The sequence below is a fragment of the Haliaeetus leucocephalus genome, unplaced genomic scaffold (genome assembly GCF_000737465.1).
Source record: "Haliaeetus leucocephalus isolate CR32 unplaced genomic scaffold, Haliaeetus_leucocephalus-4.0 Scaffold992, whole genome shotgun sequence".
NCBI lineage: Eukaryota > Metazoa > Chordata > Aves > Accipitriformes > Accipitridae > Haliaeetus > Haliaeetus leucocephalus.
Window position 1 is genome coordinate 1,738,104 of NW_010973428.1, and position 26,646 is coordinate 1,764,749.

General features: G+C 40.0%; 1 protein-coding gene across 1 annotated transcript in view; it reads right to left on the reverse strand.

Annotated features, from left to right (window-relative positions):
• The window catches only part of MAP3K4 (mitogen-activated protein kinase kinase kinase 4), a 75,425-nt gene extending 51,087 nt beyond the window's left edge, over positions 1 to 24,338 (reverse strand). Inside the window, exons 1-3 of the mRNA XM_010584481.1 lie at positions 24,181 to 24,338; positions 7,651 to 7,841; positions 792 to 2,173 (exon numbers count right to left, since the gene is read on the reverse strand). Coding sequence (XP_010582783.1) covers positions 792 to 2,173; positions 7,651 to 7,841; positions 24,181 to 24,248 — 1,641 coding nt within the window. The 5' untranslated portion in view covers positions 24,249 to 24,338. The remainder of the gene's footprint in view (positions 1 to 791; positions 2,174 to 7,650; positions 7,842 to 24,180) is intronic.
• Positions 24,339 to 26,646: the final 2,308 nt, after the last annotated feature.

Here is a 26,646-nt window from a genome sequence, read left to right on the forward strand (position 1 = left end):
CCAATATAAAAATGCCTGAGAGTTAGGTAATAGTTTGTATTAAGCAACATTATTCTGCCTTGAAAGAATTAGTGATCACAACTTACCATATGAAACTTTAGCTACTGTCCTTCATTTACTGCTTATTTCATAATTTTGTTTTTATTAACTCACAATCATTCTTAATTAAGAATATAAAATGACCCCAAACCCCCAAAAATGAAACTAAGAGACAGCTGAGAAATGCAACATGCTAACATGACTTGCTTTCATAGATTTCAAGGTTAAGAAAATCCATTCATTTATCCGATCTGGCCTCAAGCACAACATGCCACCACAGTAATTCATTTATTTAGATGAGGAAAAACCCAAAACAATAGTGACATTTTCATAAAGGATGTCTTGCAGAGCGATATCCAGTCTTGAAGACAAGAAAAGGAAAATGACCAGTCCCATTGCTAATTTTTCTCATGATTCAGCTTTTGTACCTAATTTTCCATTGTAATTTTTCTGATTTGTACCTTTAGACATTAGAAAATGTAATGAGCAAAGATGTTACCATAAAAATGTCATTTCAGTTACAAACAAGAACAGAGAACTAGCTTGTGCTTCACACAAATTCTAATTCAGGTCAAATGACAGATTCATTTCAGCGGAAGCAGAACTGGGCTCTTCATCATATCATACACTATCCTTCAAAAACCAACACAGCAACCAAAACTTTCCTAAGATCCCAATTCCTCCAGTTTCAGTTAGAAACAATACAGCAGGGGAGGTACTCCTGTTATCCATTTACACTAGTAGCAACCTACCTCCAGCTGATGATCACTCCTTACCAACGCCATACGGGCCCTTTGCAATGAACCATGCATTAGCTTGTGCAGTCTTAAAATTAGCTTCCTCAACCCCATTTGCTTCAGTGCTTTATCTACAAATGGCCTGTAAATAGAGGTCAAACAGTGTTGGCTGCAGCTTGCCTCAGCACTGCATTCTGGAATAACCCAAGAGGCAGAGTCATCCTCAGATTCAAGCCTATCAAACCTCCTTGAAAAATGGTCCTGAAAGTCAAAATTTGGCTTATTAGTAAAATTGTTCTTGATGGCTTGTCTAAGTTCCTCAACATTCTCCTCAGATATTTGTTCTTCACCATCGCTCTCCTCTGTGCATGTTCCTGAGGATTCCTTTACTTCTGTTTCCCTATCAACTTCTTCATCCTCTGGATCGTTGTCCTTAGATGGTCGAGGAGAAGGAATTTCAAACACTGGCCAGCCAATGTCAGAAAGATTTTTGATACCCAATACGGTTCCCATAATCCTTAGTTTTTGATTTAAGTCTTTCGTAATATTTAACCATAGACAGAGTGCCTGCACTCTGTCTTGGAAGTCCTTTGCAGCATACTTTTCATAGTCCTTTTGAAGAGCCTGCAGAGATGGATAAAGTGCTTCTATATACTCGAGCAGCTCCATTATCCGCTTTACTTGCTCAAATGAGACCCGCTGGCGATGGAGGTGTTCATGGTAACTTGAGTAACCCAAAGCACTAGTTCCACGTGTTGCCTTGCAAACTCCTTCTCCTGAAGTACCATTGAGACTGGCTCCATTTTTTACACAGGAGAAGCTTCCATAGTTCACTTTGAAGGTGAGGATTTCATTGATGATATCAGGGATAGCTTGACGGGCTGCATAGAGATAGAGGTCTTGGTCATTAATGCTCCGGCCAGCATGCCAAGCTTGCAGCTCCAGCCAGATCAGTTCATTGGATCGGTTCAGCCAGACAGAAGAGGTGTTTTCAGGTCCTCTCTGCTCCCTGTCCTTTTTCTTTGAGACTGAGGTAAGTTTTAACAAAAGCCGCAGGGTTTCAAAGAATTTTAAGCGGTCTGCTGGGCAGTCAGTCCTAGAAGTCTGGCGTGCAGTTCTGGGTATTGGCATGGGCACAGAGACTGGAAGCTTAGCATTGCTACAGCCAAGGCTGAGGTAAGGCTTATTAAGATCAACATCTGGAATTGTTTTTTTTGGCAGAGACCCACCAACTGAGTCTAACATAAATGAGCACTGCACATTTTTCTTGTGATCTCGTTCTGTCGTCCTTAGGGTGTCTCGGATCTTTTTTCCTTGCTTATAGCTGTGCTCCTCCACATTCTCAATGGTTTTCCCATTGTCTTTATGCACTGACTGAGTTGGCACACTCATTTTTTCTGTAAGAAAAGAAAAAAAAGAATGTGACTGCAGCAACAAGAAAAAGCATCACTCAATCCAGCTCCCGATCACATTTCTTAGGTTCAGCATAAAACATTTTTTAATACCAACAAAACAAAATAGGCATGGGTAGAAGTAAAACATAGTCTTCAATATTACCATTAGTACAACTAAATCAATAGCAGCACCAAAAGGAAAATTTTTTTTCTCTTCTTGCTTTACCTCTTTTGTAGAAAGGACCTCAGAGAATTCTCATTATTCTGAGTATGCCATCTACTGAGAATTGAGTATGATCAAAAGGAAAAGAATGGTTTTCAAGTTCATTTTCCAAACATTTGTCACACAAACTCCCAAACAAAAACTCAAAATGCAACAGAGCATTATTAAGGTTTCCAAGTCAAACAGAATTAAAGAGACTCCATTGCACATGCAATTTCATAAAAACTAGAGCATGTACAGATTCTGAAATTTAGCTTGAATGATCTAATCCTGGCTCTTGGAGGGCTTGGTCTTAGTTCTGGGAACGCATCTGTAGTCTTAATACACTGCCTTAACACCAGGATCCTACCTCCCCACTCTCCCAACACACAAACACTTGCCTTCTCCCTTACCTCACAACAGCAGCCCTTTCCTGCCTAACTGTGCAATCTCCTCTTCTCTTCCTCCTCTTTCCTCACAAGCAGCAGACATTATCACCCTTTTGCAGCACTAACAGAAGCACTTTAATCTAGGCTTTGCAGATCAGGACAGGAGAAACTACTTGGTATCAAAACAGTGGTTCTCTCCCTCTTAAGGAATTAGTGGCAGGCTGGAGAGAAGCACCTGTATGTAGACAGCTGCAGTCCAGAGATCAGCAGTTAGAACACAACAAGCTACACAGCCACAGGGCCCCCTGCTTATTCAAGAACAGAAAAGACTTTCAGAATGATGGCTGAATACTTTGTCTTCTTTTCACTGTTCACTGTGACTCTAAGGATTATCAGATGCACACAGCTCATTCCCCACTCTAGAAGTAGTAATTTCCTTAGAGTCTTTGCTACTGTGCTTCTCACTATAACATCCATTAATACCAGAAATACTAATAAGCTTATTTGCAAAACAGGCCTGCTCAGTGGAAGAATAATGTTATTCCCTTTCTATATATGGAAAATCATGATAAAAGTCCGTCAAGCCAGCATGCTTTTGGGTGCCAAAAATGGGAAAAGCTATTGCTCAACATTTCAGAACACCGAGCACTTCGTGTTCAATGCTCCCTGACTTCAATTGCACCTTGATTTCTCACCAATTTGCAAACCACATCCCAAAATCTCTAGTTTGCTTCTAGGAAAACAAGAAACAGACAGAAAATTTTAATTTGCACTATTTGCCTAGCATCACACAAATTTTCGTGACAGAATGCTGTTATCATATGATGCACTTCACTGACTTAATTATCAGATGGCCTTTCATTCTTGTTCCATTCACTACATATCTTCCAGCATCTGCAACAAAAGAAGGTACAGCCATAGAGAAATCTGCTTCCTCCATCACAAAATTCCAAATAATCTCTACTCATGTAAGACAGCAGTGCTATAGAAGAGGACTGGTGTGGTAACATAGCTCAAAGACTATCAAATGTATGCACACAAAGGCATTGTATTAAGGTTGCAGAGACACCTGAAACAAAAGTAGAGAGGTATGTGGTCAGAACACCTTCCTTGCTTGCTTCCATTACAAACCCTGTTTTCAGCTGTTAATGAGCAATAACCAAGTTAATAAGGGTGTGACCTGCCACACTGCCTCCTTCCAATCCCCATACCTAAAAAAAAATAATTTAACCCTTGTCATAGTTGTGTAGGATCGGGGCAGGTCACAGTGTGTACAATGGCATTTAACCCTGGGAAAAAAAATTATATTCTGAAGGATATGAGGAAGAAAAAAAAAGAATCACAAAATCATCACAGAAACTGTTTCTTGCAAATATGGACTTCATTAATGCCTCTTATACTACTGTTATTTCAGGTATTCATACATCTTTCTCTGAACAGCTACCAAGTACAACAGCAGCTGACATGAAAACCTAACTCAAACACAGTTTCCTCCTGGAAACGGAAGCCTACCAGTGCTTCTAAGAAACCTGCTATAGAATTCACTATCACTGATTTTACCTTTATCTACTCAAACACTACTGTCAGACAGCAGTACCTCACCCTCACTGGTTACTAACTTGTGAGGTTAACCAGCACCACACAGAACACAAGACTAAAAGTCCCACTGAGCGTATCAGCTTGAATTCCACACCACAGTTGGCACTGCCGTGAGGAGCAACAGCCCAAAAAGCTAGGACAGGCAAGGAGCGGGAAGACGTGTTCTGCATTGGCAGGAAAGAAGAAGGAAGATGAAGGAGGTTGGCAGAGATGAAACACACACACATAAATACCCCCCTCAGACTGTGAGGTAGTTTAGGAATGGATCAACTTTTAACAGCACTTCGATGTTAAATATTTTGGTAACCTTGCAAAATAAATGAAAACCTTGGCACATTTAAAGATCACTTTCTGAACTTACACTCTAGCTACCAGGAGGTCCTATAAACCCCTTCGGTTTGTATTTTTAACATGTTATTCTCCTTCAATATTGATCTTCAGATTCTCCACCTCACCAAAACACATTGAAAGAAAGGTAAGTTAAAAATATTATTCATTGTTAGACATCCAAAATGTCCTAATACTTAAATATTCATCATTCTTAACAAAGCCCAGGCACAATAATCTACAAATTGTTTCAAAATCCTCTCATTTTATCAAATAAACAGGTGCCAATGATTCAAATATACCCAACAATTCTGTAATAAATGAGTATCAGTGTTATAATTGTAAGAGCTCCTACTTCTCATTTTATTGCAGTTTTGTAATACAGGCTTAAATTAATTTGTAAAACACATTCAGCTGTACTAACAAATTTTGCGTTACAATTACCTTTACTGCTACATGGGGCAGGTAGGTTTCATGACTAAGCAACAATTGGTTGTTGAGAGGGAGCAACCAATAGATGGTAGAGTCTGAGACCTTAAACAGCTCATTAAAAAAAAAAAAAAAAAAAAAAGAAAAAATGACAAAACGAACTTAAGGAACTTGATAGGGGTAAGAAAGTAGGACGGACAGAGGTTCCCCTTCAAGTATGAAGTTGCAGAAGTTTCATACTAAAAAGCAGACAGGAGCACTGTTTTTTACATAGTCCAAGGAGCTAACACTTCAATAAGTAAGCAAGCATCACTGGACTGACATTCCATACCCTCCGAGTCACAAAAACAGGTAGGAGACACACCTATGTCTTAGAAGCAACTTTGAAATGCAGTTAGCTTAGAAAATGTGAATCCCATGGGTCTTGGGCTGCAGGAGAAACGATTCAGAAACAAGTTTAAACAGCTTATTGCATCAGTTTATTTTTCGATACTAAATGCAAGTTATAAAAAACTTGGTGTGACAGAAACTAAACAAACATTGGAGAAGCAAGTAAGCAAGGCCCTAGTGCCCAAAATTCTTTCAGTTGTCTAAATAAAGATATATTAAATCTGTGTTATATGTAAATGTCTGAAAAGTTATTTCAAATTTACTTTTTTAAACTGATTAATTACATCAAACTAACCCCCGAATGAATTCTCTCACTGAAGTAAAACCAATTCAATCTCCAATAATAGCATATGCACACCCATTCCAGGTCAATCAACTAGTCCACTTCGAAGTTGTTAGTTTTGGGGTGGGTTTCTTCCCTGCACCCCCCCCCATACTGAATAAATTGCCTATACGTATAATCTCAGAAAAAGTTAAACAAAATGAACTATGAACTTTCCAGAAAAGATATTTTACGCAATGTAACACCATCCAATTCATACCAAAAAACCCCACAAAACAAAAACCAAACCCAAACATATTTTAAAGATACACTCACAGCAACCAAGAACAGGATATTGTTATTCCAGAAGCAAGAACCATTCCCCTTGCAAGTAGTGAGAGAGAGACCTACATAAGGTTAACGTTTCATTAAAAGAGTTTAACTTAGCCAAAAGGCACAACTAAAAGCCAATAAAAGTAGCTTAATAATTCCAATGCCTACACAGCTAACTGGCAAGTATAACAAGATTTCTCTCTTCAATTTAGTTTAAGGAAGAGGTCTTCTGGTGAATGCTTTCTTCATAGTGACATTATTCAGAGGCTGTATGAAATGGAAGGGAACCAAAAGCTTTGGAAGATGTTTGTGTGAGCCCTTCTTTTATTAGAAACTTGCACTCCACAACTCTGTGAAACTGAAGAATAGACTGTATTCCCTTATTCACACTAAACCATTTACCTTCTTCTCCCCTACACTTCACCTTGAAAATGTAATCCTTGCAAGTAAATGCACTTTGTGATAACATTTCCCACTTCCTCTGAAGCGATTTAAAAAATGGCTTCCAAAATATTAACTGGCAATAGTCAAGCTGCCATAACGACTCCAGCAAATAACTGTGTCTAACATGGTTTTTCTTAAAAACAAAGAACACCCCGCCCACTTCCACCCCCAAAAAACCCCCAACCAAACCTAGGTATAATTCTGTATGAAAATACTGAACATAGAATCTTAAAAACTGGGGGGTTTACCCCCATCACAAGCTGAGCAAAACAACCAAAATAGCACAATTTTTTCTTTTTTTCTTGGAAGGGCAGCTTGAAAAGATGTAGCTACCACATGTTTTTTAAAACTATCTTTTCAACAAGCAATTACCATATTCTATATCTGCTCAAAATTAAAGAAAGAAAAGCTTAAAATTCATACTTTAACCTAAAAATGTTTTATTTAGTATTAGATGTCGTTACTCAGTAACATTAGGAAAAAAACATACAGCAAGTATCTTTTGTTTTTTCCCAGTTATGACTTTATGACTAAAGCATCAACAGAAGTAAACAGTGGTAACTACAATTTAATTGCTTCATTGACACTGAAGAGTAAAGAATAACCACTGAAAACTTTATTTTTCTGTAAAACAGACTGTGAAGTGCTTCAGAACATGAAATTGGGGCAGAGAGGCAACTACGCCATTACTAGAGACCACAGAAGCACAGAAAAAATTTGATTGGAAAATACCTCTGAAGGTCATTTCTTCCAACCTCCTGCTCAAAGCAGGGTTTATTTCAAAACTAGTTTAGCTTACTCATGATCTTATACAGTTGGAAATCTTTGGAAATCTCCAAAGATAGAGATTCAACAACCCAACCACCTCTCTGGCAAACTGTTCACTCTTTGACCATTCTCATGGTAAAATTTTTCTTCTAATACCCAGAGTTTTCCCTTGCTGCAACTTAGGACAGCTGCCTCCTGTCCTTTCACTGCACCTCAGTATCTCACTCCATCTTCTGCATATCTCCTCTGTCAAGTAATGAAGGGCTACTACTATGACTTTATGGTCATTTTAGGAAAAAAAAAAACAAAAAAACAAACAACAAAATACCACACCTACCTTTCAAAGTGGAACGGCTAGCAGGTCTCCCAACGTTATTCTTCTGGTGCTTTGTTGACATACGCTTCATCTGGCGGGGTGTACTAGGAGGAGAAGTTCCATAGAAGGCGTCAGCACTTGCTTCATCTGATAATTCCTCAGGGTCAGATTCAGAGATCTTGCAAGTAGCATCTTCTGATTTGCATTCTTTCCTGTAGAGAACAAGTTAAACCACGATGTTAAAGAATTTTTCCTTGCAATATCTGTTTAGAAAGCTAATCCATCAATCCCAACCACAGTCAACCTTCTACATTTTCCTGACACAGCCATGTATATTTACCAAAGTTTTTTCACACCCATAAGGGCAACTTTCCAATCAAGCAAAGTATAAGCAACATACAACAAAATGGATGCATAGCCAGAGTGTCACTAGGAGAACACAATGTGTATGTAACATATTTGTTTCTGAGAAAACTTGCAGCAAGCCTAAACTAAGAGGTACACAAAACAAACAAAGGTTCAAAAATACTAACATAATGCAAGCCAGTCAATCTAATCAGCGGCAGAGACAACAGCAGAGGTCTTCCCTTCTATCTTCCACCCCCTAACTTGTGCATATCATGAAGGCAACTTCTAAGTTCACTGAAAAGGCTCTCCACCCTTCACAAAACTTCTATCTAGCACAGGAGACCTAAATGTATGTTACGTACTTTTCACTGATTTTAATATTAAGTAGGTTTAACCTTAGAACCTTTTTTTTTTGGTAGCAAAAAAAAATAACAGGGTTTGTATAGTAACTTTTTAGCCTCGATTACTTTGGCACTTTGGGAAAATACCAGTAATACTTCAAAAAAAACCCTCAGAGCTCATGCAAACACGAAATTAAAATAATGTATATATGTTCTTCAAACTCCAAATCCAGATGGTCAGCTTAACCACTGGATGCGGTATCACTGAATTCAACAGAAAGCATGTATTTTTGCAGGATTAGTACCTATGTCAGTACAGAATCCAACACAATAGCTTTCCAACCCCAGGTAGGACCTTTCATTGCTATTACATCTAGCAGCATTGGCAAACACTGCAGAGTAGCATTACATACAGTATTACAAAACTGTAATTTATTTCATTATTTAAAAAATGCTGACTTGTCTTTGTAATTTTCCAAAACTCTAAACTATTTTGATTTAAATTGTTCAAAGATAAAACTATAGAGTAACTTTTTTCCTTCAGTGAGGTACAGGCCTTAAAAAAAAAAATCAGAACAACAAAACAACAACTGCATGGTATCACATAGTTAACCCTAGCTATGGCACAATTCCATTGCAGAACAAGACAATCAAAGTCCAGACTGCTATGATTTTGGTCTCCTCCCCAGCCAAAAACTCCTGTAGCCTTTCCTTTGAGTCTATTCTGGCACTCACACAACTGCCCACTAAGCCAAAGCCAGGAGCTGACCTATTTGTAAATTCCCATGGCAAAAAAAGGAAAAGCCATCGGTTTTCGTATGTAAAATATGGGCAAGCTCAAAGACAACTTCCAGTGCCAGCTTCCTCTCATAAGAAGAGGTCAGATGTGAAACAACCACAATGTGGGGCATGCACTCTTATACTAGGACTTGCTTTAAAAATAAAATACAACAAATACAATAAATGAGTAATCATGTCAGATACCCTTTCCTTCCCCCTGGACACTTGCTCTGTCCCACCAAATAAGATTAGTTCAGTAGAGTGGCACTTGGGCACAATACCACTAATAGCTAGATCTCCTCTCCACGATCAAGTGACACACAGCAACGAAACTGCTCTCAGACTGTGAACAACTGAACTTCAGTACATTTTATGCTGCTCACTGATGTATTAAGAAATTTTAAATTCATATATGGAAACAAGGTATTTTAAGACAATCTGTGAACTGTATCATTGCCCCACCAATAACGTATCATTTGAATTCTTCACAATGTTAAAAAAGCCCCACAAAATAATGAAATTCTCTGGTCAATTCAGGCTTCAGGGGAAAGCAGATGGCAGCAGGATGGGTTTTTAGTTTCTCTCACTATCCCTTTATACCAAACTGATGCTTATCTACCCAGGATAAATACAGAGAAGGGAAAAAAAGGGGAGGAGGAGGAGAGGATCCCAAGGCCAAAACAAGTCCCTAACTGACTGAATCCCATGGGTAGGCTGAAGCTCAAAGTGGCACTGAGACCTCTGCCATCTCTCAGAATATGGGACCCATCACCCCAGCATAGTCCTCTCATCCTCACCACTCCCCACCTGTGCCATACATGCAACTCTCTTGCTTTAACATATATCTGGGAGAAGAACATGCACCACTCTAGCTTGGAGGAAGAAAAAAATGCACTTTGCCTCCATCTCTTCACATATTTTATTTCTGAAGCAGGCATGCAAATAACACCATCTTGACTCTGGTAAAAGACATGGAGGCAAAGAAACATTCGACCTAAATCAGACAGTGCAAGACTAGCATCAGTACATGATAACGTCAATTTTAATTTCACTTGAAATCACAAACAACATTTTACTTGCTACTATTTTTGAGGCAGACGATGAACATTACTCATGCTCTGGTGGAATGAGTCTGAGTGTCTGCAGGAAGAAATAAGCCCAAATATTGCCAGCCAGTAGAATAGCAGTAAGGCTAACAAGAAAAAAAAAAATCAGATACTGTACTTTTTCTTTGCCTTTAGCTATAAAGAGAAATAAATACCTTAACATGCAGAACAGTTATGTTTTCTGCAAAGCCATGGAAATATTTAGTGTGTGAAATTACTCTTCTCACATTACAGCTTTGAGAAGGCAGTAGGCAAGTTCACCAACTATTGTAGATGAAGGACTCGGGTGGTACCAGAGCACCACCTGTAGTCTAAGGAGAGCCCTACAGTGAATTTGGGTATAATGACAATCACTCAGAATCACCAATACTTTTAGCTTAGTTTCCTTGCCTTGGAAAATTGTGCTGTTTGTGTGTCTTCTAACAGTCTGATTTAATTAACCACTACTGGCCAAATAAAACAAAGAAGTCTTAATCTGTTCCTACAGATCTTGTGAAAACAGGTGGATAAATAAGAGAAAAGGATCTTGTAAATGCTGAACTGCGAAAGCAGAACACAAGTTTATATATTCTTGGACAACAGAAAAATTTTACTTCTGAGAACTCCTGCAAACATCCCTACTGCAGAAAAAAACTTCAGGCAGAGCACACCCTTCTGATTTTGCCAAAGACAAATCAACCACAAGAGACTAAACCACATGAAACAAGAAGTCATTAGTTCCAGTGCTTACAGAACTATTTATTTTTTCAATGATCTCACTGGCCTGGCAAGGCGCAGGGTGGGGTGCTGATGCTCTTGCAGGGCCTGGCAGAGCGGATCCTGCAGCACACACATTAGGTCTCAGTTCCAAGGCAGTTTTAAACTCGGACAAGTTACCTCGCTATAAAAGACCAGTGAAAACACTGGTTTTGTTTTGGTTTTAAGTGAGTAACCTCTGCTAAGAGTCTAACAATCAAACCTCTTCACCAGGCTGCTGGGTCTTTCCTCAACAGTCACTACCTTGTTTGTTTCTTGCTAGTTCGATCAGAGAGCATGAAGTCCAAAAATACTCAAAACACCCTCCAATCTCACACATGAGTAACATACATACCTATACAGTGGGATCCAGCATGCATTACTTAACATTTAGGGGGGGGAGGGGGGGGCATCCTGGGTAATTTAGTAAGCTATTCTTTAATTTGTTAAAAAACATAGCAGATTTATCACAAAACATGCAGCACTAGAAGTCACATCACAAAACAGCAATCATGCTCTACAGAACCACTTGTTAGCAGCTGACGAGATGATCTAACTGGAGCAGGCTGGTCTGCTTAGAGAGAAGGCGGCACAGCTTGCAACTCAAGCTTAAAAATTCAGCATGCTCAGTTTAGGGTTTGTGTGCAAAGGCTGTATCTCAACTCGGAGCTCAAATCAATGCCAGTGAACACAAAGACTCAGTTTCATCAGTGAAAGCCTTATTGTGCAACAATGCACTAGATACATAGGGTCTGAACTAAAGCAACTACATCAGCTTAGTCATGCTGGTATCAATTTTTCTCATCCAGATGACACCAGACACACATGATCATCAGCAGAAAACCTCTGGTATTAAAACCAGTTATAATTTTAACAGATTACTGACATAGCATTTGTAATGTTTGTGTGCTATTTACTTTTATGAACCAAAGACTAATTAAATCTGCAAACCTATAAAACGCACTGCTGGCAAACCTAAATCAGATTATAGTATTGGTTATTACACAGAATTGTTGGTTCCTAAATACTGTTGCAACCAGAGTTAGGAAACATTAATCAAAGCTGATTTCTTGTTTGCTACCAAGAACTGCAGGTTTTCTCCCCCACAGCCAGTGAAAACCATCCTAATCTTAATCGGGCATATACCCAAAAAAGTGAAAGCTAAAAGTGTGACAACTGAAGTTACTATTTGCCAAGGACAGTTTAAACCCAATGCTTACGAGAAAAATTGGAAGCACATAGTTTTCAAATCAGTCTGTTTACAGGCTGGTCTCATCCCCAATTTTAATGAACAAAATGCTTCTTATCAATTTTACCCTAGGAATATAGAAGAGACTGTAGCCAGGATGCATAAATCAGGAATACTGGGAGAGTTGCAAGAGCAATATGGCAAAAAAAAAAAAACAACTCAAACAAAACATCTTGACAGCTCTGAAATGCAACAAAAAAATAATAACCAAGAATGTTTCCAACAACTACGGTGTGTTACACCAAGGTGCACTTCAACCAGAATCTGAATAAACAGAATACAGAATTTCTTCAATTTGCATATGTAGATGACAACAGGATTATTATTTTTTGGGGGGGTTGTTTTTTTTTTTTAACTGAGTCTAAGTGTTGGCAATATATCTACAATCTCAGTCATGAAAACTGAGATACGTCTTCTAGATTTTTGAAGGCCTGCAAACAAAAATAGGAGGGGAAAAACTGGCCTGTGAAATCTGAAGCAACAGGACAGGGAGCAAGAAGTCTGGTAACTGTTGCTCTTGATGAAGGCCATGAGCCTTTCAAAAAATACAGTCATTTATCATTAAAAATAAATGAACACATGAAAAGACCACTGAAGATCACATGGGGACATGTTAAAATTAAGTAGGCTAAAGTCACACTGAAGAGTATGATTTTTAACCGGTATAAACTTTTTGCACTTTACTGAAGCATTACTCAAACTTTAAAAGTTTGTAACAACCAATAATAAGAGGTCATGCTAAAAACTGTGACAGCTATATGGGGAAAACATTTTTTTTAATCTTCCCTTTATAACAGCTACCCTTGATCCCCATAAGCAGAAGTTTGAACTTATTAGGCACTTAGATAATTAACTCGGGTTCGGCCACTGCTTATCATGCCACACACAGTTTAAAAGCTTGCTGGGAATCGGAGCAGCAGAGGTCATGTGATTGGACTACAAGCACATAGCAATAAATCCGAGTTAGGCAATTAAAACACAGTAGCCAGGGTAATCACCCACCACCACAGTTATGAAGCTGGGCGCTCCACAGGCTGCTGCCGTAAACATCTTCCTGCAGTATCAAAGGCATTACACCATTCACACTTCAGTTAGGGTCTTTCTCAACACTTCCCATGGCACCCTGCCATTTCCATATAGAGAACTGCAAGATCTGTACAAGGTCCACCACCAAACTACCAACTACTCGTTCTTGACACTCAGTGTCTTTGTTTAAAAGGCAAGTGTCTAATTTTCAAACATAAATTCCTTCACAGGGATTCAGCTCGATAATTAAAGTATGTAGGAAGACAACGCTTCATCAACTAATTGACAATGTGCATTACTAAGAACAGGCTAAGGTAGCAGAAAACATAAGTGCTACACATTGCCAATCAAATCTTTTTAAAGCTAGGGTAGCTCTCCCTAAATGTAACTGCAACCATTCTATTTCAAAGATAAACAATATTCTGACAAGAACATAATTGCAAATTGTCGTCATCTGGCAGCTGCTGGCAATGCAAAGAGCAAACAGGATTTTTAGGTAACCATCTCTGCATCTGTTCAAACTGAAAAACAAAACGGTATCCAGTTAGAGCTGCTAAACACCACACACAACACAACTCTGGAATCAGCAGCTCTAACCTCTCTTCTGTGGGGCAGCACTGGGTTTCGATTTATCTGCATAGCACAAGAGAACGTGACAGTACTCTTGGACCAACAGCCCAGGGAAGGAACTTCATTAATCAACCTGTAGCTCTTTGGGAAGCTAAGACTGAGGATTAGACAACCTAATCAGGAAAACAAGTTAAGATGAAATGAACTCAAATTCTGCTAAAGTACAGGACTGCTATCTGGTGTAAACTTGTATTACGTTCCAACATTATGAAAGCATCACACACTCCTATTTTTTAATCGCCTTTTAAAGATTCCCTGTTCTGAGGGAAGCTATAAACTTAAATGAATGGACTTGGTTCTGAAAACTTCCTGAACTGAAAGCAGAAAGGACTATAAATCCAATTTTGCATACAGTCTTCTCTTAAAGATCTGCTACATTTTTGAATACTAAAAGTGCGTGCTTGCAGCTATTGCATTCAAAGCAGTTATTATAAACTGCTGTAAGGGCAGCAAAAGAAACAAAAAACCTTGAAGTAAGAAGGACTGTAAGTGCAATTCTGAGGAAGCCTTCAGTAAAAATCAAGAAACAAATCTTGTGGGTTTTTTATTATTTGTTTTTTATTACAGAGCAGCAGGAATTTGCTCACAGTTTGTACAAATAAAACTGTATTTTTTGCTAAATACATCCTGTGTAAATTTGGCACAGTGTTATGGGGTGGGGGGGAAATAGCCTGGTTAACTAGATACGAAAATTCTGTGACTAGCACGGACATTTACATGGTGTATGTGTCATGTATTCCTATTGTGACTATACCTGCAGAGACAGTAAAAAAATATTGTTCACATTAAAACCTAATACTGACATACAGTAATGGAGATACTTGACCTTGCATTCACATTTGAATCTCAAGTGCCTGAGCTCAGCATTTCCAAGCAGTCAGTCTTAAATCTTAATCACCAATAACTTCTGATTGCTACTAACATATTAATAGGACTTAGTGTTACAAACTTGGTAATATACTTGATAAGATTTTTAACAATATAATTAAATTTGACTTGAAACTAAGGACATGTCTGGCTTTTTAATTTGCTATCCTTAAGATAAGTTGGGTAAGCTATAGGAAAGCACCAAGTTTTAGAGGTTTTTTTGAACGAGAATCACCACCACAAAAATAAATTACAGATACACTCCTTCTTAAAAGTTCTTCTAGTGTAAAAATCTTATAAAAACAGAAAAGCTTTCAAATTATGAAGGGCGAATGCAATTAGAATTGTAAAAAGCACTGCGTCTCTATTAAGGCCTGGATCGGCTTCCTCCTGAGAAAAAAAAACTTTATCCCTCTTGAAATCACTGTTTGGCAAATGAATACCCATGGTTTCGGGTAAGGAACTGGAAGGAGTATCTGTTACCTGCTGCCTTCCCAAATTTTAGAGAAAAGAAGGGCACACAGACCCATGCCACATCCCACCAGTAGAACAAAAAGCACTGAAAGCAACTTTGAGCTGGGGGAGAGCAGCAACAAAAGCTTTGGTGTTCCAAGTTTCCAGCTCACAAGGATCTTGGAGACATTACTTTACTCTAGAAAAGAGGCATCTGGATAACTTAACTTGACAATAAACCCTGGCAGAAAAACACCTAACAGCAATCTCATAGTGCAAAACGGGAGCTTCAGAGTATCATCTCTTCTGGCATGAAAGCTGTATTTAAAAAAAAAAAAAAAAAAAAAAAAAAGGAAGAGAGGAAGCACAAAATAAAAACATTGTTCTCTAAAGCACTCATAATTCTTCCTGCAGTTGGTAAGTAAAAATCAAGACTGCTAATTCCTTTCATTCTCAGGACCTGTTTTTCAAGCACACTTCTCTAACTCCATTAGTATATCCCTATGATCACCCTTATATCTGCATTATTCTTCCTTTCTACAGGAGGTGGCTAATCCTACCTATCAAATGCATCCATTTCCCATCTCTTCTGAAAGCTAATATTTATGAGGGTCACATTCAACCTTTCATCAATTTGTCTAACCATAAAAGCAGATATTATGTAAGGCACACCAATGTCAAGGCTAAAATGAATGGGGAAAAAAAAACCCTTGAAACTTATCTTAAAATTACAAGAAAGTTTGAAGGAAACGGAGATGCTAAAGATAATGCCTGGAAGTAATCTGAGGAAACGAAAAAATATTTTGTCATGTTGTTGTCTTAAAACAACATTCTAAAGCAGAAAACTAGGGCTTTTCTGTATTCACTAAGTATTTCAAAATAACATTTTAAAGAAGAAATAGTATAACAACTTCAGTTTTAAGAAATATTCATATTCAAGTTCAGCTGTTCCTCCCAGAGGAATGAGGGAAAGGCAAGATACATTATCAATTGTCTCTATAGTCTAGGAATGAAAAACCAGTGTGCTGGGGAAAAAAAGGTAGCACTTGGGCAGGGGACGGTAGAATTTATTTATAACAGAGGTAGTAGTTTTATCATTTACTGCTGCCGCTAACTGAAAAAAAGCGCTTTTCTCTTTCAGCAAGTAAGTCCGCAGATGCAAATTCTACAGAATCTGTTTTCATTAGAACAGCTTACAGCAGAGAAGCTTGTAAGAGCACAAATAACATGAAGTAATATTAAAAAACTTTCTAAATTGAGTATGAAATGTAATGAAGCTTATTCACACAATTTTCTACAGCGATGAAGTAAAGAGCCTCAGAAACTACCAAGACTATAGTCACAGTAAGCTGACACAAGAAGGGGAACATGTTACAGTGTGCCTTTTGTCTCGCAGGTTGCGCATCCCTGGCCCCTCTGCAGAGAAGCCAACAATCGTGTGAACTCAGTCACCAATTTGATGGGGGAAAAACCCCATTAATTTTTTGGTGCATCAGTTACCCATCAGATAATAAGCTGAAGTGAAAACTCCACAGACACATGACTACTAGATCCAGAAAGAACGCAGTGGAGGAGCTTGGCTGCTTCTTGGGGAAAGACCAGGGGAAGAAAGCAACCTGCTGTTCCAACATGTTGAGTGTAATGTAAAACTGTGCCCTCGGTCACTCTCTTCTGGCTGCAGCTGAAGCAATTTATAAGATGTGATGCCATGATGACTGTCCTTTCTGCTTTCCACTGACACTTTGCCAGAAGTCACCAGTGCCCAAGATGCACAAGAGTAACTGGAAGTACCGACCCTGGTCCTTCACTGGTGCTGCCAAAACAATCCAGCTTAGCTGGAATGTCTTTGTTAGCAGGATTTTTCCAACTTCAACCACTTTAATTTTAATTAAGCAACCAAATGTACTTAATGTTATGCTAGCAAGTTTCATATGACAGATATTCCTTGTTTGGGGGGGGGGGGGAAGAGAAGGATGTTAGGAGATGAAAATAGTAATTTCTAGTCTGGGTCAGCTGCAAAACTAATGTAATTTTTTACTTGCAGTAATGATAAAAGCAAAATACTTAGGCAGGAAGATGCTTAAGGTAATACCTGTATCACTACCAAGAACTGACTGAATTACATAACTCCAGTATCTTATTTATAAATTAACCTATGAACAAGGGGTCATGAACACAGAAATAATTACAGAAACACTACAACTTCATTGGTAAATAGTCAGAATGTAATAGTAGCCCTGTAGTAGCCATGCTTTGCTCACTATTTATGCTTTGTTTATCTTTGAAGACTAACCTGTAGCATGGCTGCACAAATGCAAACACCCAATGCTGCTATGAAGCCCTGACATACATCCTGCCACCTGCTTGCAAACTATGGGTTTACGCTACAACAGCCCTGCTAACAGTTAAGCACCAAGTACAATAAATCCCAGATCAGCTAAGGCCTGAGAGAAGTACAAAGCAAGTATTTCTGCTGCATGATTGGCAGTGGTTTGGAGCAAGACTTCACTGTGACAGAACAACCACTATTTCTGCAGAAATCTACAAGGAAAAAAAAGTCATTATTGGGGAAAAGACTAATGTAAAGCTTAGAGCTAAACAGTTAATCTTTAATTAATTCCCAATGACATCTTTTCACCCTTGGTAACTCTTAATTAAACTGTTCAATTAGAACAGAAGGACCCAGCAAGTGTGAACACACTTCATTTCTATAGTACGCTTCAAGCACATGACTGACTGTAGCCAGTTCCCCCCATTACAAAGTTCCTTACAGCCCTACTGTATTGACTGGCAGTATTTCTTTTAAGAGAAATTCAAACAAAATCTTCTGCTTCTCAAGATCTGGAAACTACAACAGTCAGTTTTGTAAATTACTAATACTTTGACACTTTCCCCCACATTCTCCTATATTCTTGGGCAGAAGCTTCTAAGTGCTTGATTATTATATTTAGGACAGAAAGACACAGTCACAGAAAAATGTAACAAAGGCTACTGAAACATCAGAAAGGTGTTGAAGCACCTTTTAACTTAGTATAAAAATATGGTAAACTTCAAACAGAAATCATCAAACAATGAGCTAAAAATAAATTAAGCAAAATGCAAATTAGTATTAATCACATCTTTTTATTGCAAGCAGATATAAGAGCTATTGAGACCTATTTAAATGATCCAAGGAAGTAATTTTTCTTCTGCAAGTTATACCAACTAGAAATAAGTACAAAAAATAAATAAAATAGAGCTCTTATAACAGTTTTGGCAGTTCTTCATGTTCTCATCTCAGAAAAAAATAATAATCAGAACTTCCTGTTCTTTTTTTACTAGCAAATTTGGAAGCAGAGAAAGGTTAACTAATTTTTCCATCTTGGATTATTATAAATTTTCATGCAAGTTTGGATTATGACATAACAGCATTTAGAGAATATGCATGCACTTTCATCTCTGAGCTTTTTTTCCCCCATTCACAAATAGATTATTTGATTAAAACTGTACCATATGTTATTTCAGTAAGAACAACAGACTGTGTAAAAAAGTGTGAAAATGTTGATGGGTTTGTCACGTATCCACATTTAAGCCTACCAGGTGAGGCTCCAAATGGATCAAAGGTTAGAACGGTAGGAGTTAAGAGAGCTTCACCCAGCCCAGCCAGTATCCAGCTCTCTCCTCTTCAATGCCTCAGAACAACTAATGCCAAAGTGTTAATTGGTTTCAGTCACCATGCTTCATCCTTAGTGCTACTTTTTCAACCTCAAGTATATCCTAACCCATCTTTGGGAAAAAAAATATTTTTTTTTAAACTGCAATTTCCAGGAACAGCACTTTATCTTTTCTTTTTTTTTTTTAATATGAGAAGCCCTGAAATACATTTTCATCACTAAGGTAAAGATGGTTGAGCATTACAAAGCACAGTATAAATCCAAAGGATAAGCGCTGCAGTTAAATTCTTGGCACATGCACAAATCAGATCCCAAGGTCTCAAGCTACTCAAGCTACACACCTAAAAAATAAAGTATATTTAATTAATAACTACTTATGAAAATTCTATACTATCAAATCTCGATGGATTTTCAGGAAAATTTAAACCACATCAGGAAAAGTTACATACTACTGGGAAAAGAGATACTACGACAGAAAGCGTTAGGCTGCTAGGCTCAGCTATAAGTATATCATATACAACAGCGATAAACTGGGAAAGACACAGACCTAGGATAAAAGATAACAGGCCATTCTTCCCCCCCTCTCCCATGCACAGACTTTACTCTTCTGGCAGAAAGTTCCATTCCTAGACAAGAAAAAGCTGACAACTAGTTTTGATCCCAAAGTTTCAGTTAATCTTTTAGATGAAGTCAGCGTCTACAGGAACCCTAAAGGTAAAGAAGCATTAAAAGTTAAATATGTTTTTAGTGGAAGGTGGTGCCTAAGCACTGGATGCTGGACTACTAATCCACGACCTTTGGAAAACCCAGACCATGCAACGGAGCTGCAGTACTCTGTGAACTATTTGGAGCATCCCAAATGCGCAATGGACATGCCCACAGAGAGTTCTATGGCGCAACCGAGAAGTAACAGAGGCATAAGTAACTGTGGCCTTGTTACCACTTACTGGATGGATGTTTCATAGCTAAAATGATAAAAACCTTTACAAATACTACTCTCAGAGAAGCCATCAGCAAGTAAACCAGCAGCACACATAAGCCAAGGTCAGAATAAATCATACATGTATACCACATTAGAAAGCAACATAAGACAGTCAATACCATTAAACGTTAGCAGGACATGGAAGGAACAGAATTAATTTCCTCCTTCTACCTCATGACAGCAGCAGACATTCATCAGGGCAATAAAGTTATTTCCCATCTTGTCTAGATACAGAATAAACCTGACCAGGGTTCACAGCAAGCTGATGTGATTTTACATATAGGGTTCTTGGACTGGACATGAGTGCACATTTAACAACACAGTAACACTCAAACTCAGGTGTTAAGAGCAAACATTCTGGTTTGGCTTTATGTTTGCAGTTGGCCAAGGATGAGCATGGGACAATTATCAGTTCTTTAAATTAATAAGCTTCTAAGTTATTTTTAAAAATTAAAAAATTATTTAGTTAATAGATTACAGGATAAACAACGCATCAATGCAGTTAACACCTGAGAGCAGAAGAAAACTTAATGAAAGTAATAGCCCTGCAGACATAAATGGCATATACAACAGCAAATGCAACCACACAGCTGAAGAAATAAGAACCAAGATAACTGTATCTTCCTGTGCTGAGAAGTCAACATACTACTTGACTAGCAGTGAGTAGTATAAAAAAATTGTCTTCTAAATCTATTTTAAATCCAGTTTAAAAGAATAGTTTGTATATAATTGAAGAAGCGTGGTTGTCAGGGAAGCCGAATCTTTATAAGCCTTTAAAAATCCCAATTTGCTCCCTAAAATAAAAATTACTGCATATCCCTTATCCTTTCCTTTAAATTCAGTACATCTGTTTTTCATCACAGCACGGTTTGCATTCCACAAGGGCCAATATCACTAGCTTACATAATAGTAAAACCAACCTTGACACAGACAGCACTAATTAACAGACATAAAAACAACTCAGGCAGCCACACAACGCAGACTAATCCTTGCTGCTACAAATGCCAAAGACATCTCAACTAGCACTTCATGGGTGTTTGCGCGTAGGTGGAGTAATCAGTCATTCATCCCAATCTTGCACATGTAAACAAGAAAATGCAATACATGAAGAATAGAGATTACATCTTACCTCATTTAAATGCATGACCCCCCCACCCCCCCAAAAAAAGGATTGTAAAACTCTGTACACTTAAACCATTTTTTCCCAGCGAAGCTATGATCCTAAGTTGATAAAATAAAATAGTTTTAAACTCTTTCACTGCTGATACACTATCGGTCATACAGATAGTTTGGCAAACAGAAGAATAGGTTGAGCACAATTCACGACATGACCTCAGGCTTCGCCTAAATAACAGATGCTGCAGACTGACAGCCCAATTCATTGTCATCATAGAGCAAACAAATCTGATAGACAGACCACTGAAAAATTCCCCAGTGTGGAGGAATTCACAATTCTGTCCTGCTTTATTCACAGCCTTGCTCCTTCCTTCACCCCCTGCGCTGGATATATGCCAGGAGAAGAGGGCTACGAACAATCAAGGCACAAGTTAGAGTAGCCCTACGGCTCTTCATGCCTTTGCAGTGCCACCAAAATTGGCATCCCAACAAAGGAAATGCTTAAGGCCTCATTTTTCTCTATAGTGGATTTCGTGCCAGAAAATTCTTGGGAAAGCCTAAAATTGGGCTCGGAAAATTTAAAGCCTATAGGCCATAACCAAGAAGCACCAAACATGTACCTGTTTTAATTAGCATTCTGAATTGTCTAAGTGGAAACATCTATCTTGAAAACTTTGTTTGCTTTGTTACAAGGATTGATAGTTAAATGTGAATTCTTTCCAAAACCTTTTAGTCATATCTTTTCATTTACCCATAACCACTGCAGGCTGTCCAATGTCCAAGTGCAATCCTATCTCACAATCGACATGTGCTCATAAGTTCCCTGAGCGTTTTTCAGTTTAGAGCTGCCTCCCCTCTCTCCCCACCCCAAAGTCTATGTTTCAAGAAAGAAAGGAAGACCTGGGAAAAACAGTTTGCTTTTGGAGAGGGATTCTCAATCAAATGCTTTGGACTAAGGACTATATAATTAAAAAAAAAAAGCCATGAACATATTGTGTGCTTGCCTTAGATTTATAAAATGTACCATTGCATTTATATTCTGACAAGACACAGAATCCTTACACAGTTTTCCAACACAGAAGGCAGTCTCACAACAATGAATCAATAAACTTTCTCTTTTAAACAAATGTAGGTGTATTGCTAATGAGAATGACCAAGTACTTCTCCAACAGAATTAAATTTAACTTAAAAAGAATGCATTATACCGGCGCCCTTCAGTGCTAGCCAGAACTCTTTATCACAAGAACACATTCTTACTCTACAAACAGGATTAAAAGCTATCTGCCACCAAATGGATTTCAAATTCCCAAGCCTGCACACAGTCCCACTGATTTCAACAAGATTCCGACCTCACAGCCATAAGACTGAACACCTAATAACTCCAAAGTTTACATCAACTTTAATCATGTTGAAACAGCTTCACTTTACTCTTGTATTACTTTTAAGAAAAAGCAGTACTACATAAAGCCAGAGAAACAGTTCTCTTCTAAAGCAGATGTGAAGTTGATACACAAAGTACATACAGAAGTGAATCACAGTGGAGTACACGCATTACCCTACACAAATTAAGGCTACCTAATTGTTTTGAGACATCTCCTTCCCACCCACCAGCTCACTCTGAAATAACTAATTCAATTTTCATTTGCTGGGTAAAGTTGCCACCGCACTATCCACACCCACATCCGACTCACATAAACTGTCTTTTAATAAGCAGAATCCAGCAGAGGTCAGAAATGGCCCTAGACAGGAAATGCCTGGGTGTTTTCCATTCAGGCACTGCAGATTACTCTTCTACATGAAGGCAGCCCAGGTCTAGGGTCATGCTGTTGTACCAGCTTAATTTTAAATCATTTTCTGCTTAACATGCGCTATTATTCTTTGAAGATACTGTAAAAAGGAACTTGGAAGCTTACAAATTCAGTCGCCCTACTGGCATTTATATTTCCTAATATTTCTGTTAAATCTAATTAACTGTTATATACCTTCTGGTTTGGGCATTCTCATGACGTAAGAAAAACAAATCATTAAAATACATTAATGAAAACTCAAACCAGACATTGTTCAACACCATAGCCTCGATCCAAACTGGAGTGCATCACCGCTTCCCTTTTATTACATTAGTACGAAACAGTAGCTTGCAATATCCAAGAATGATCTCAGGAACGTGACAACACATAGCTTTTTTGCACAGCACACCTGGAATACAACATGCTTGACTACTGCCTTACAGTACTAATTGATCACACAAGCGTTTTAAAAAACGTTTCCTGAATGCCTCCTAGTGAGAAGTGAAGTGCATCAACAGGATGTTATTTTAAAAGGAGAAATAATTGCCAAGGAATTAATAACTTGGACTTATGCAACACTTCTATAGCCGGTTGGAAACACTAGACCATGAAGTAATTTGCATCCCCATCTCTCAGCAGGGCACAGAGGGAGACTTGCAAAAAAACAATCTGCAGGTCAGCACAATCAGGAGGTAACAGCAGTTGCAAAAAGCTTGAGGCATCATAACGCTAGCCGTCTGTGGAAGTTGTTGGGCTGCTTTTTTTTTTTTTAAACTGTATCTTCTGACAAATACCGGCTGCAACGTTGCCAGGAGCGATGCTCCAAGATCCTGCAGTTTTATCGGCGCGCCAGAGAGAACCTACCTACCTGGTTTTAATCACGGCTGCTATAAACACCAGACACCCTTCCATAAGGCAGCGTTTTTAGCACCACCGTTCACAACTCAACGGGCACAGGTCACACTTTGTCAGCCTCCAGGGGGGCTCCAACAGCTGCTCCCCCTCCCCGCACCCTCCCGAGCCACCGGCTCCAGCCCTGACTGCCGGTAAAAGTTTTCCCCGAGAGCTGGCTTTGCGAGTGCCCCAGAAACACCCGTTTGCTCCTGCTGCTCAACGAGGGGGGAGGAAACGGTTTGTTTTTAATTGTAGAGTGCCCACAAACATTGCCTTACCCACCGCAGCCACTAGAGATTTCTTATCGAAGCACTTTCTCACTCGGTGGGCGCTTTATAGAAGCGCTGAAGCAGCAGCAGCAGCCGGAGCTCTTGCATCGCGCAGGGACCGGGGGGTGGGAAGGTTAAAACGGCAGCCCCAGCCGCCCACCGCTCCCGCGGCCGTGCCCCCGCAGCGCAGAAGGGGCGGCTGGCACTCGCAGCCGCGGGCGCGGCGGCCCCGGCCCCCCACGCCACGCTCTGGCAGCAGGCGGCCTGCCCCGCTCTCCGGACACAGCTCCCTATTTGGCAGCGCTGGGTACTGACCTCCCCGGCGGCGGCGGCTCCTCCATGGCGGCGGCGGCGGCAAAGACCAGCGCGGCGACGTTTCTCATGCATGCACCGAGGCCGGCATGGCGGCGGATCGCGGTGCGCGGCCCGGCCTGGCCCGCTGCGGCGCCGGGGGTGCAGCGAGGAGAGGGAGGAGAGGGGAAGGGGGATGGGGGAGGGTGCTCTACCCAGCTGCAGGAACCCGGCCGCGCAGAGCCGCCCGCGCGGCCGCCATCTTGAAAACAGCCTCCGCGGGCAGAGAAGCCGGGAGCATCGCTACGGCGCGCGAGGAGGGACCGGCCGAGCCAGAGGCGCTCGCTCCGCCGCGGCCGGGCGGGGAGCGGCTCCAGGGGTGGGGTCCCCCCCCCCCCCCGCCCCCCGGCCCCCCCGGGGGGGGGGACACCCGCCCCTCGGCCAGGCGGTGGGGACGGGGCGCGCTGCGAAGCGGCGGCGTTTCCCTCCGGGGATGCAGGGGAGGTATTTCCCCGCCGTTCTCCGGGAGGGGCCGCGTTTATTCCGGCGCCAGGCGGTGAGGGAGGCGCGGCGGGAGCTGCCGCCCCGCCAGCTGGCGCCTGGCTCCCTCCCCACCCGTGACAGGGCTGTGGGCCGTTAGCGGCTGCCATTCGCATGCGGGCGCCGGGGGGCCTCGGAAACTGCAAGTTTCACCAACTTTAGCAGGCAAGGATAGAAGAAAGACCTAAGTTCTGAGAGGAAGATGGTTTCCCTCAGCAGGTAGCAGCTCCCCGCAGCCTGCTTGCATGAGGGCCAAGGCACGCTGAGGCCGGAGGTACCGCGGCCTTCTGCGAGACATTCGAGGGCACCAGAGGCCCTCGAGGAAGAGGGGGTGCGTGGAAGAATGGTTAGGGGCACTCAGAGCTTTGCAGGAGAAAAGAAAAAAAAGCAGGCATCATTTATTGTGCTGCTTACGGAGTAACTTGTTTAATTTTATAAACCTGGTCTTTCTAAAGCCTCCAGCAGCACTGGTTATCAGCCTTGAACAGAGAACTGGAGCCACGTTATCCATTTGGAAATTCAGGGAGGAAAAATGTAATTTCCTGAACTATAGCTTGGCTGGAATACCGACGTTAACGCCCTTCAAAGGCAGAAAAGTGCCATGAGTTAGTTAATTGTTAGAGTTGGAGAGAGAGCACCTCATCTTTTGTTTTATAGGACTGGAAGGACAGCAGCAAACCCTGGTATCAGTAATGTGTATACAAACACTACATGTTACTTCTGAAGAGTGAAATTTGAACTTGGACTGGAATCAATGCTAGATTCTGCTTTATGCCCAGTTCCTTCATTGAATTACAAGAAATTTACACAGATTTCTAGCCTGATACAAAAGTTCGGTTGTAAAGTCACTGTTCATGATACAGTTGTCCATGTATCTGTCCAAGTTCAAGAAACGAAGTTTCTACAAATTTATTTTAACAGGCCCTTTGAAATAGATTTTTTTTTTAAGGCTGAAATGCAGAAGATACTTCAACTATACATTTATCATCTTAAAAAATACATGCATTAAAATGTACGACCAGATGAAATAACTTTATGCAGCAAGCCAGCTCCCTGTTTTCTATAGGTCAAGAAAAATACCTGGATCATCATGCCCCTGATGGTCATAACATCTAAACATCAAGACATTCAGCATTTCTGTGCAGAGTTATTATTTAAGATTACTTCATATAATTGAAAAAAGCACTATTTAGCATGTTAATGATTTTTTGCCAAATACTTCTGCCCCAAACCAAAAAGCAGTTCTAAAGGCAGATACACATAATACATTCCTACTAATCTGTCATGGTGAACAAAACCTAGAAACTATAGATGAAGAAAGTCAACATTAGAAATTCTGAAGTGGTAACCTAATAAATTACTTGTCATCTCCATAAAAACATAAATTCTCTAAATCTAAAGCAAAGCTTTACAGTATGCACATTTTTAGTATGACTGCAAATAACAAAGGCTCAATGTCATTGATGAAATAATTGCATAGCAGTGGCTTCTGGCATTCTTCTCAGATACATTATGGATCATCATCTGACGCCACCTCTTCAGCTAGTTGCAGGGCAGAGAAGTCTTTATGTTTAGCAATCATGGCAAAATTTTTCAGCTGCTTTGCTTCTTCAATCAAAACAATCAGTGTAGTGGTATGTTAGAAGCACAGAGTTTTCATTAACTGGGAAAAAAAAAATCTGATATTGCCTTTTGCCAGAGATGTCATGGCATGACGGTGTGGATGTGCAGACATCCCAGGGGCCCTTGGCAAAGGTGAAAGTGGGGACTGCTCCCTGCCACTACTTTCGGTAAATATTAAGATGATTTACTGAAGTAAATTGGGGTTCACTGCAGCCTCTCAAACAAGGAAGTCCAGAATAATCTTCCCTGCATGCCTCTTCCCCTTTCCCTTTAGGGCAACCCAGCATACTGGGTTGCGTCACATTCTTGTGGTATACCATAGAGAAT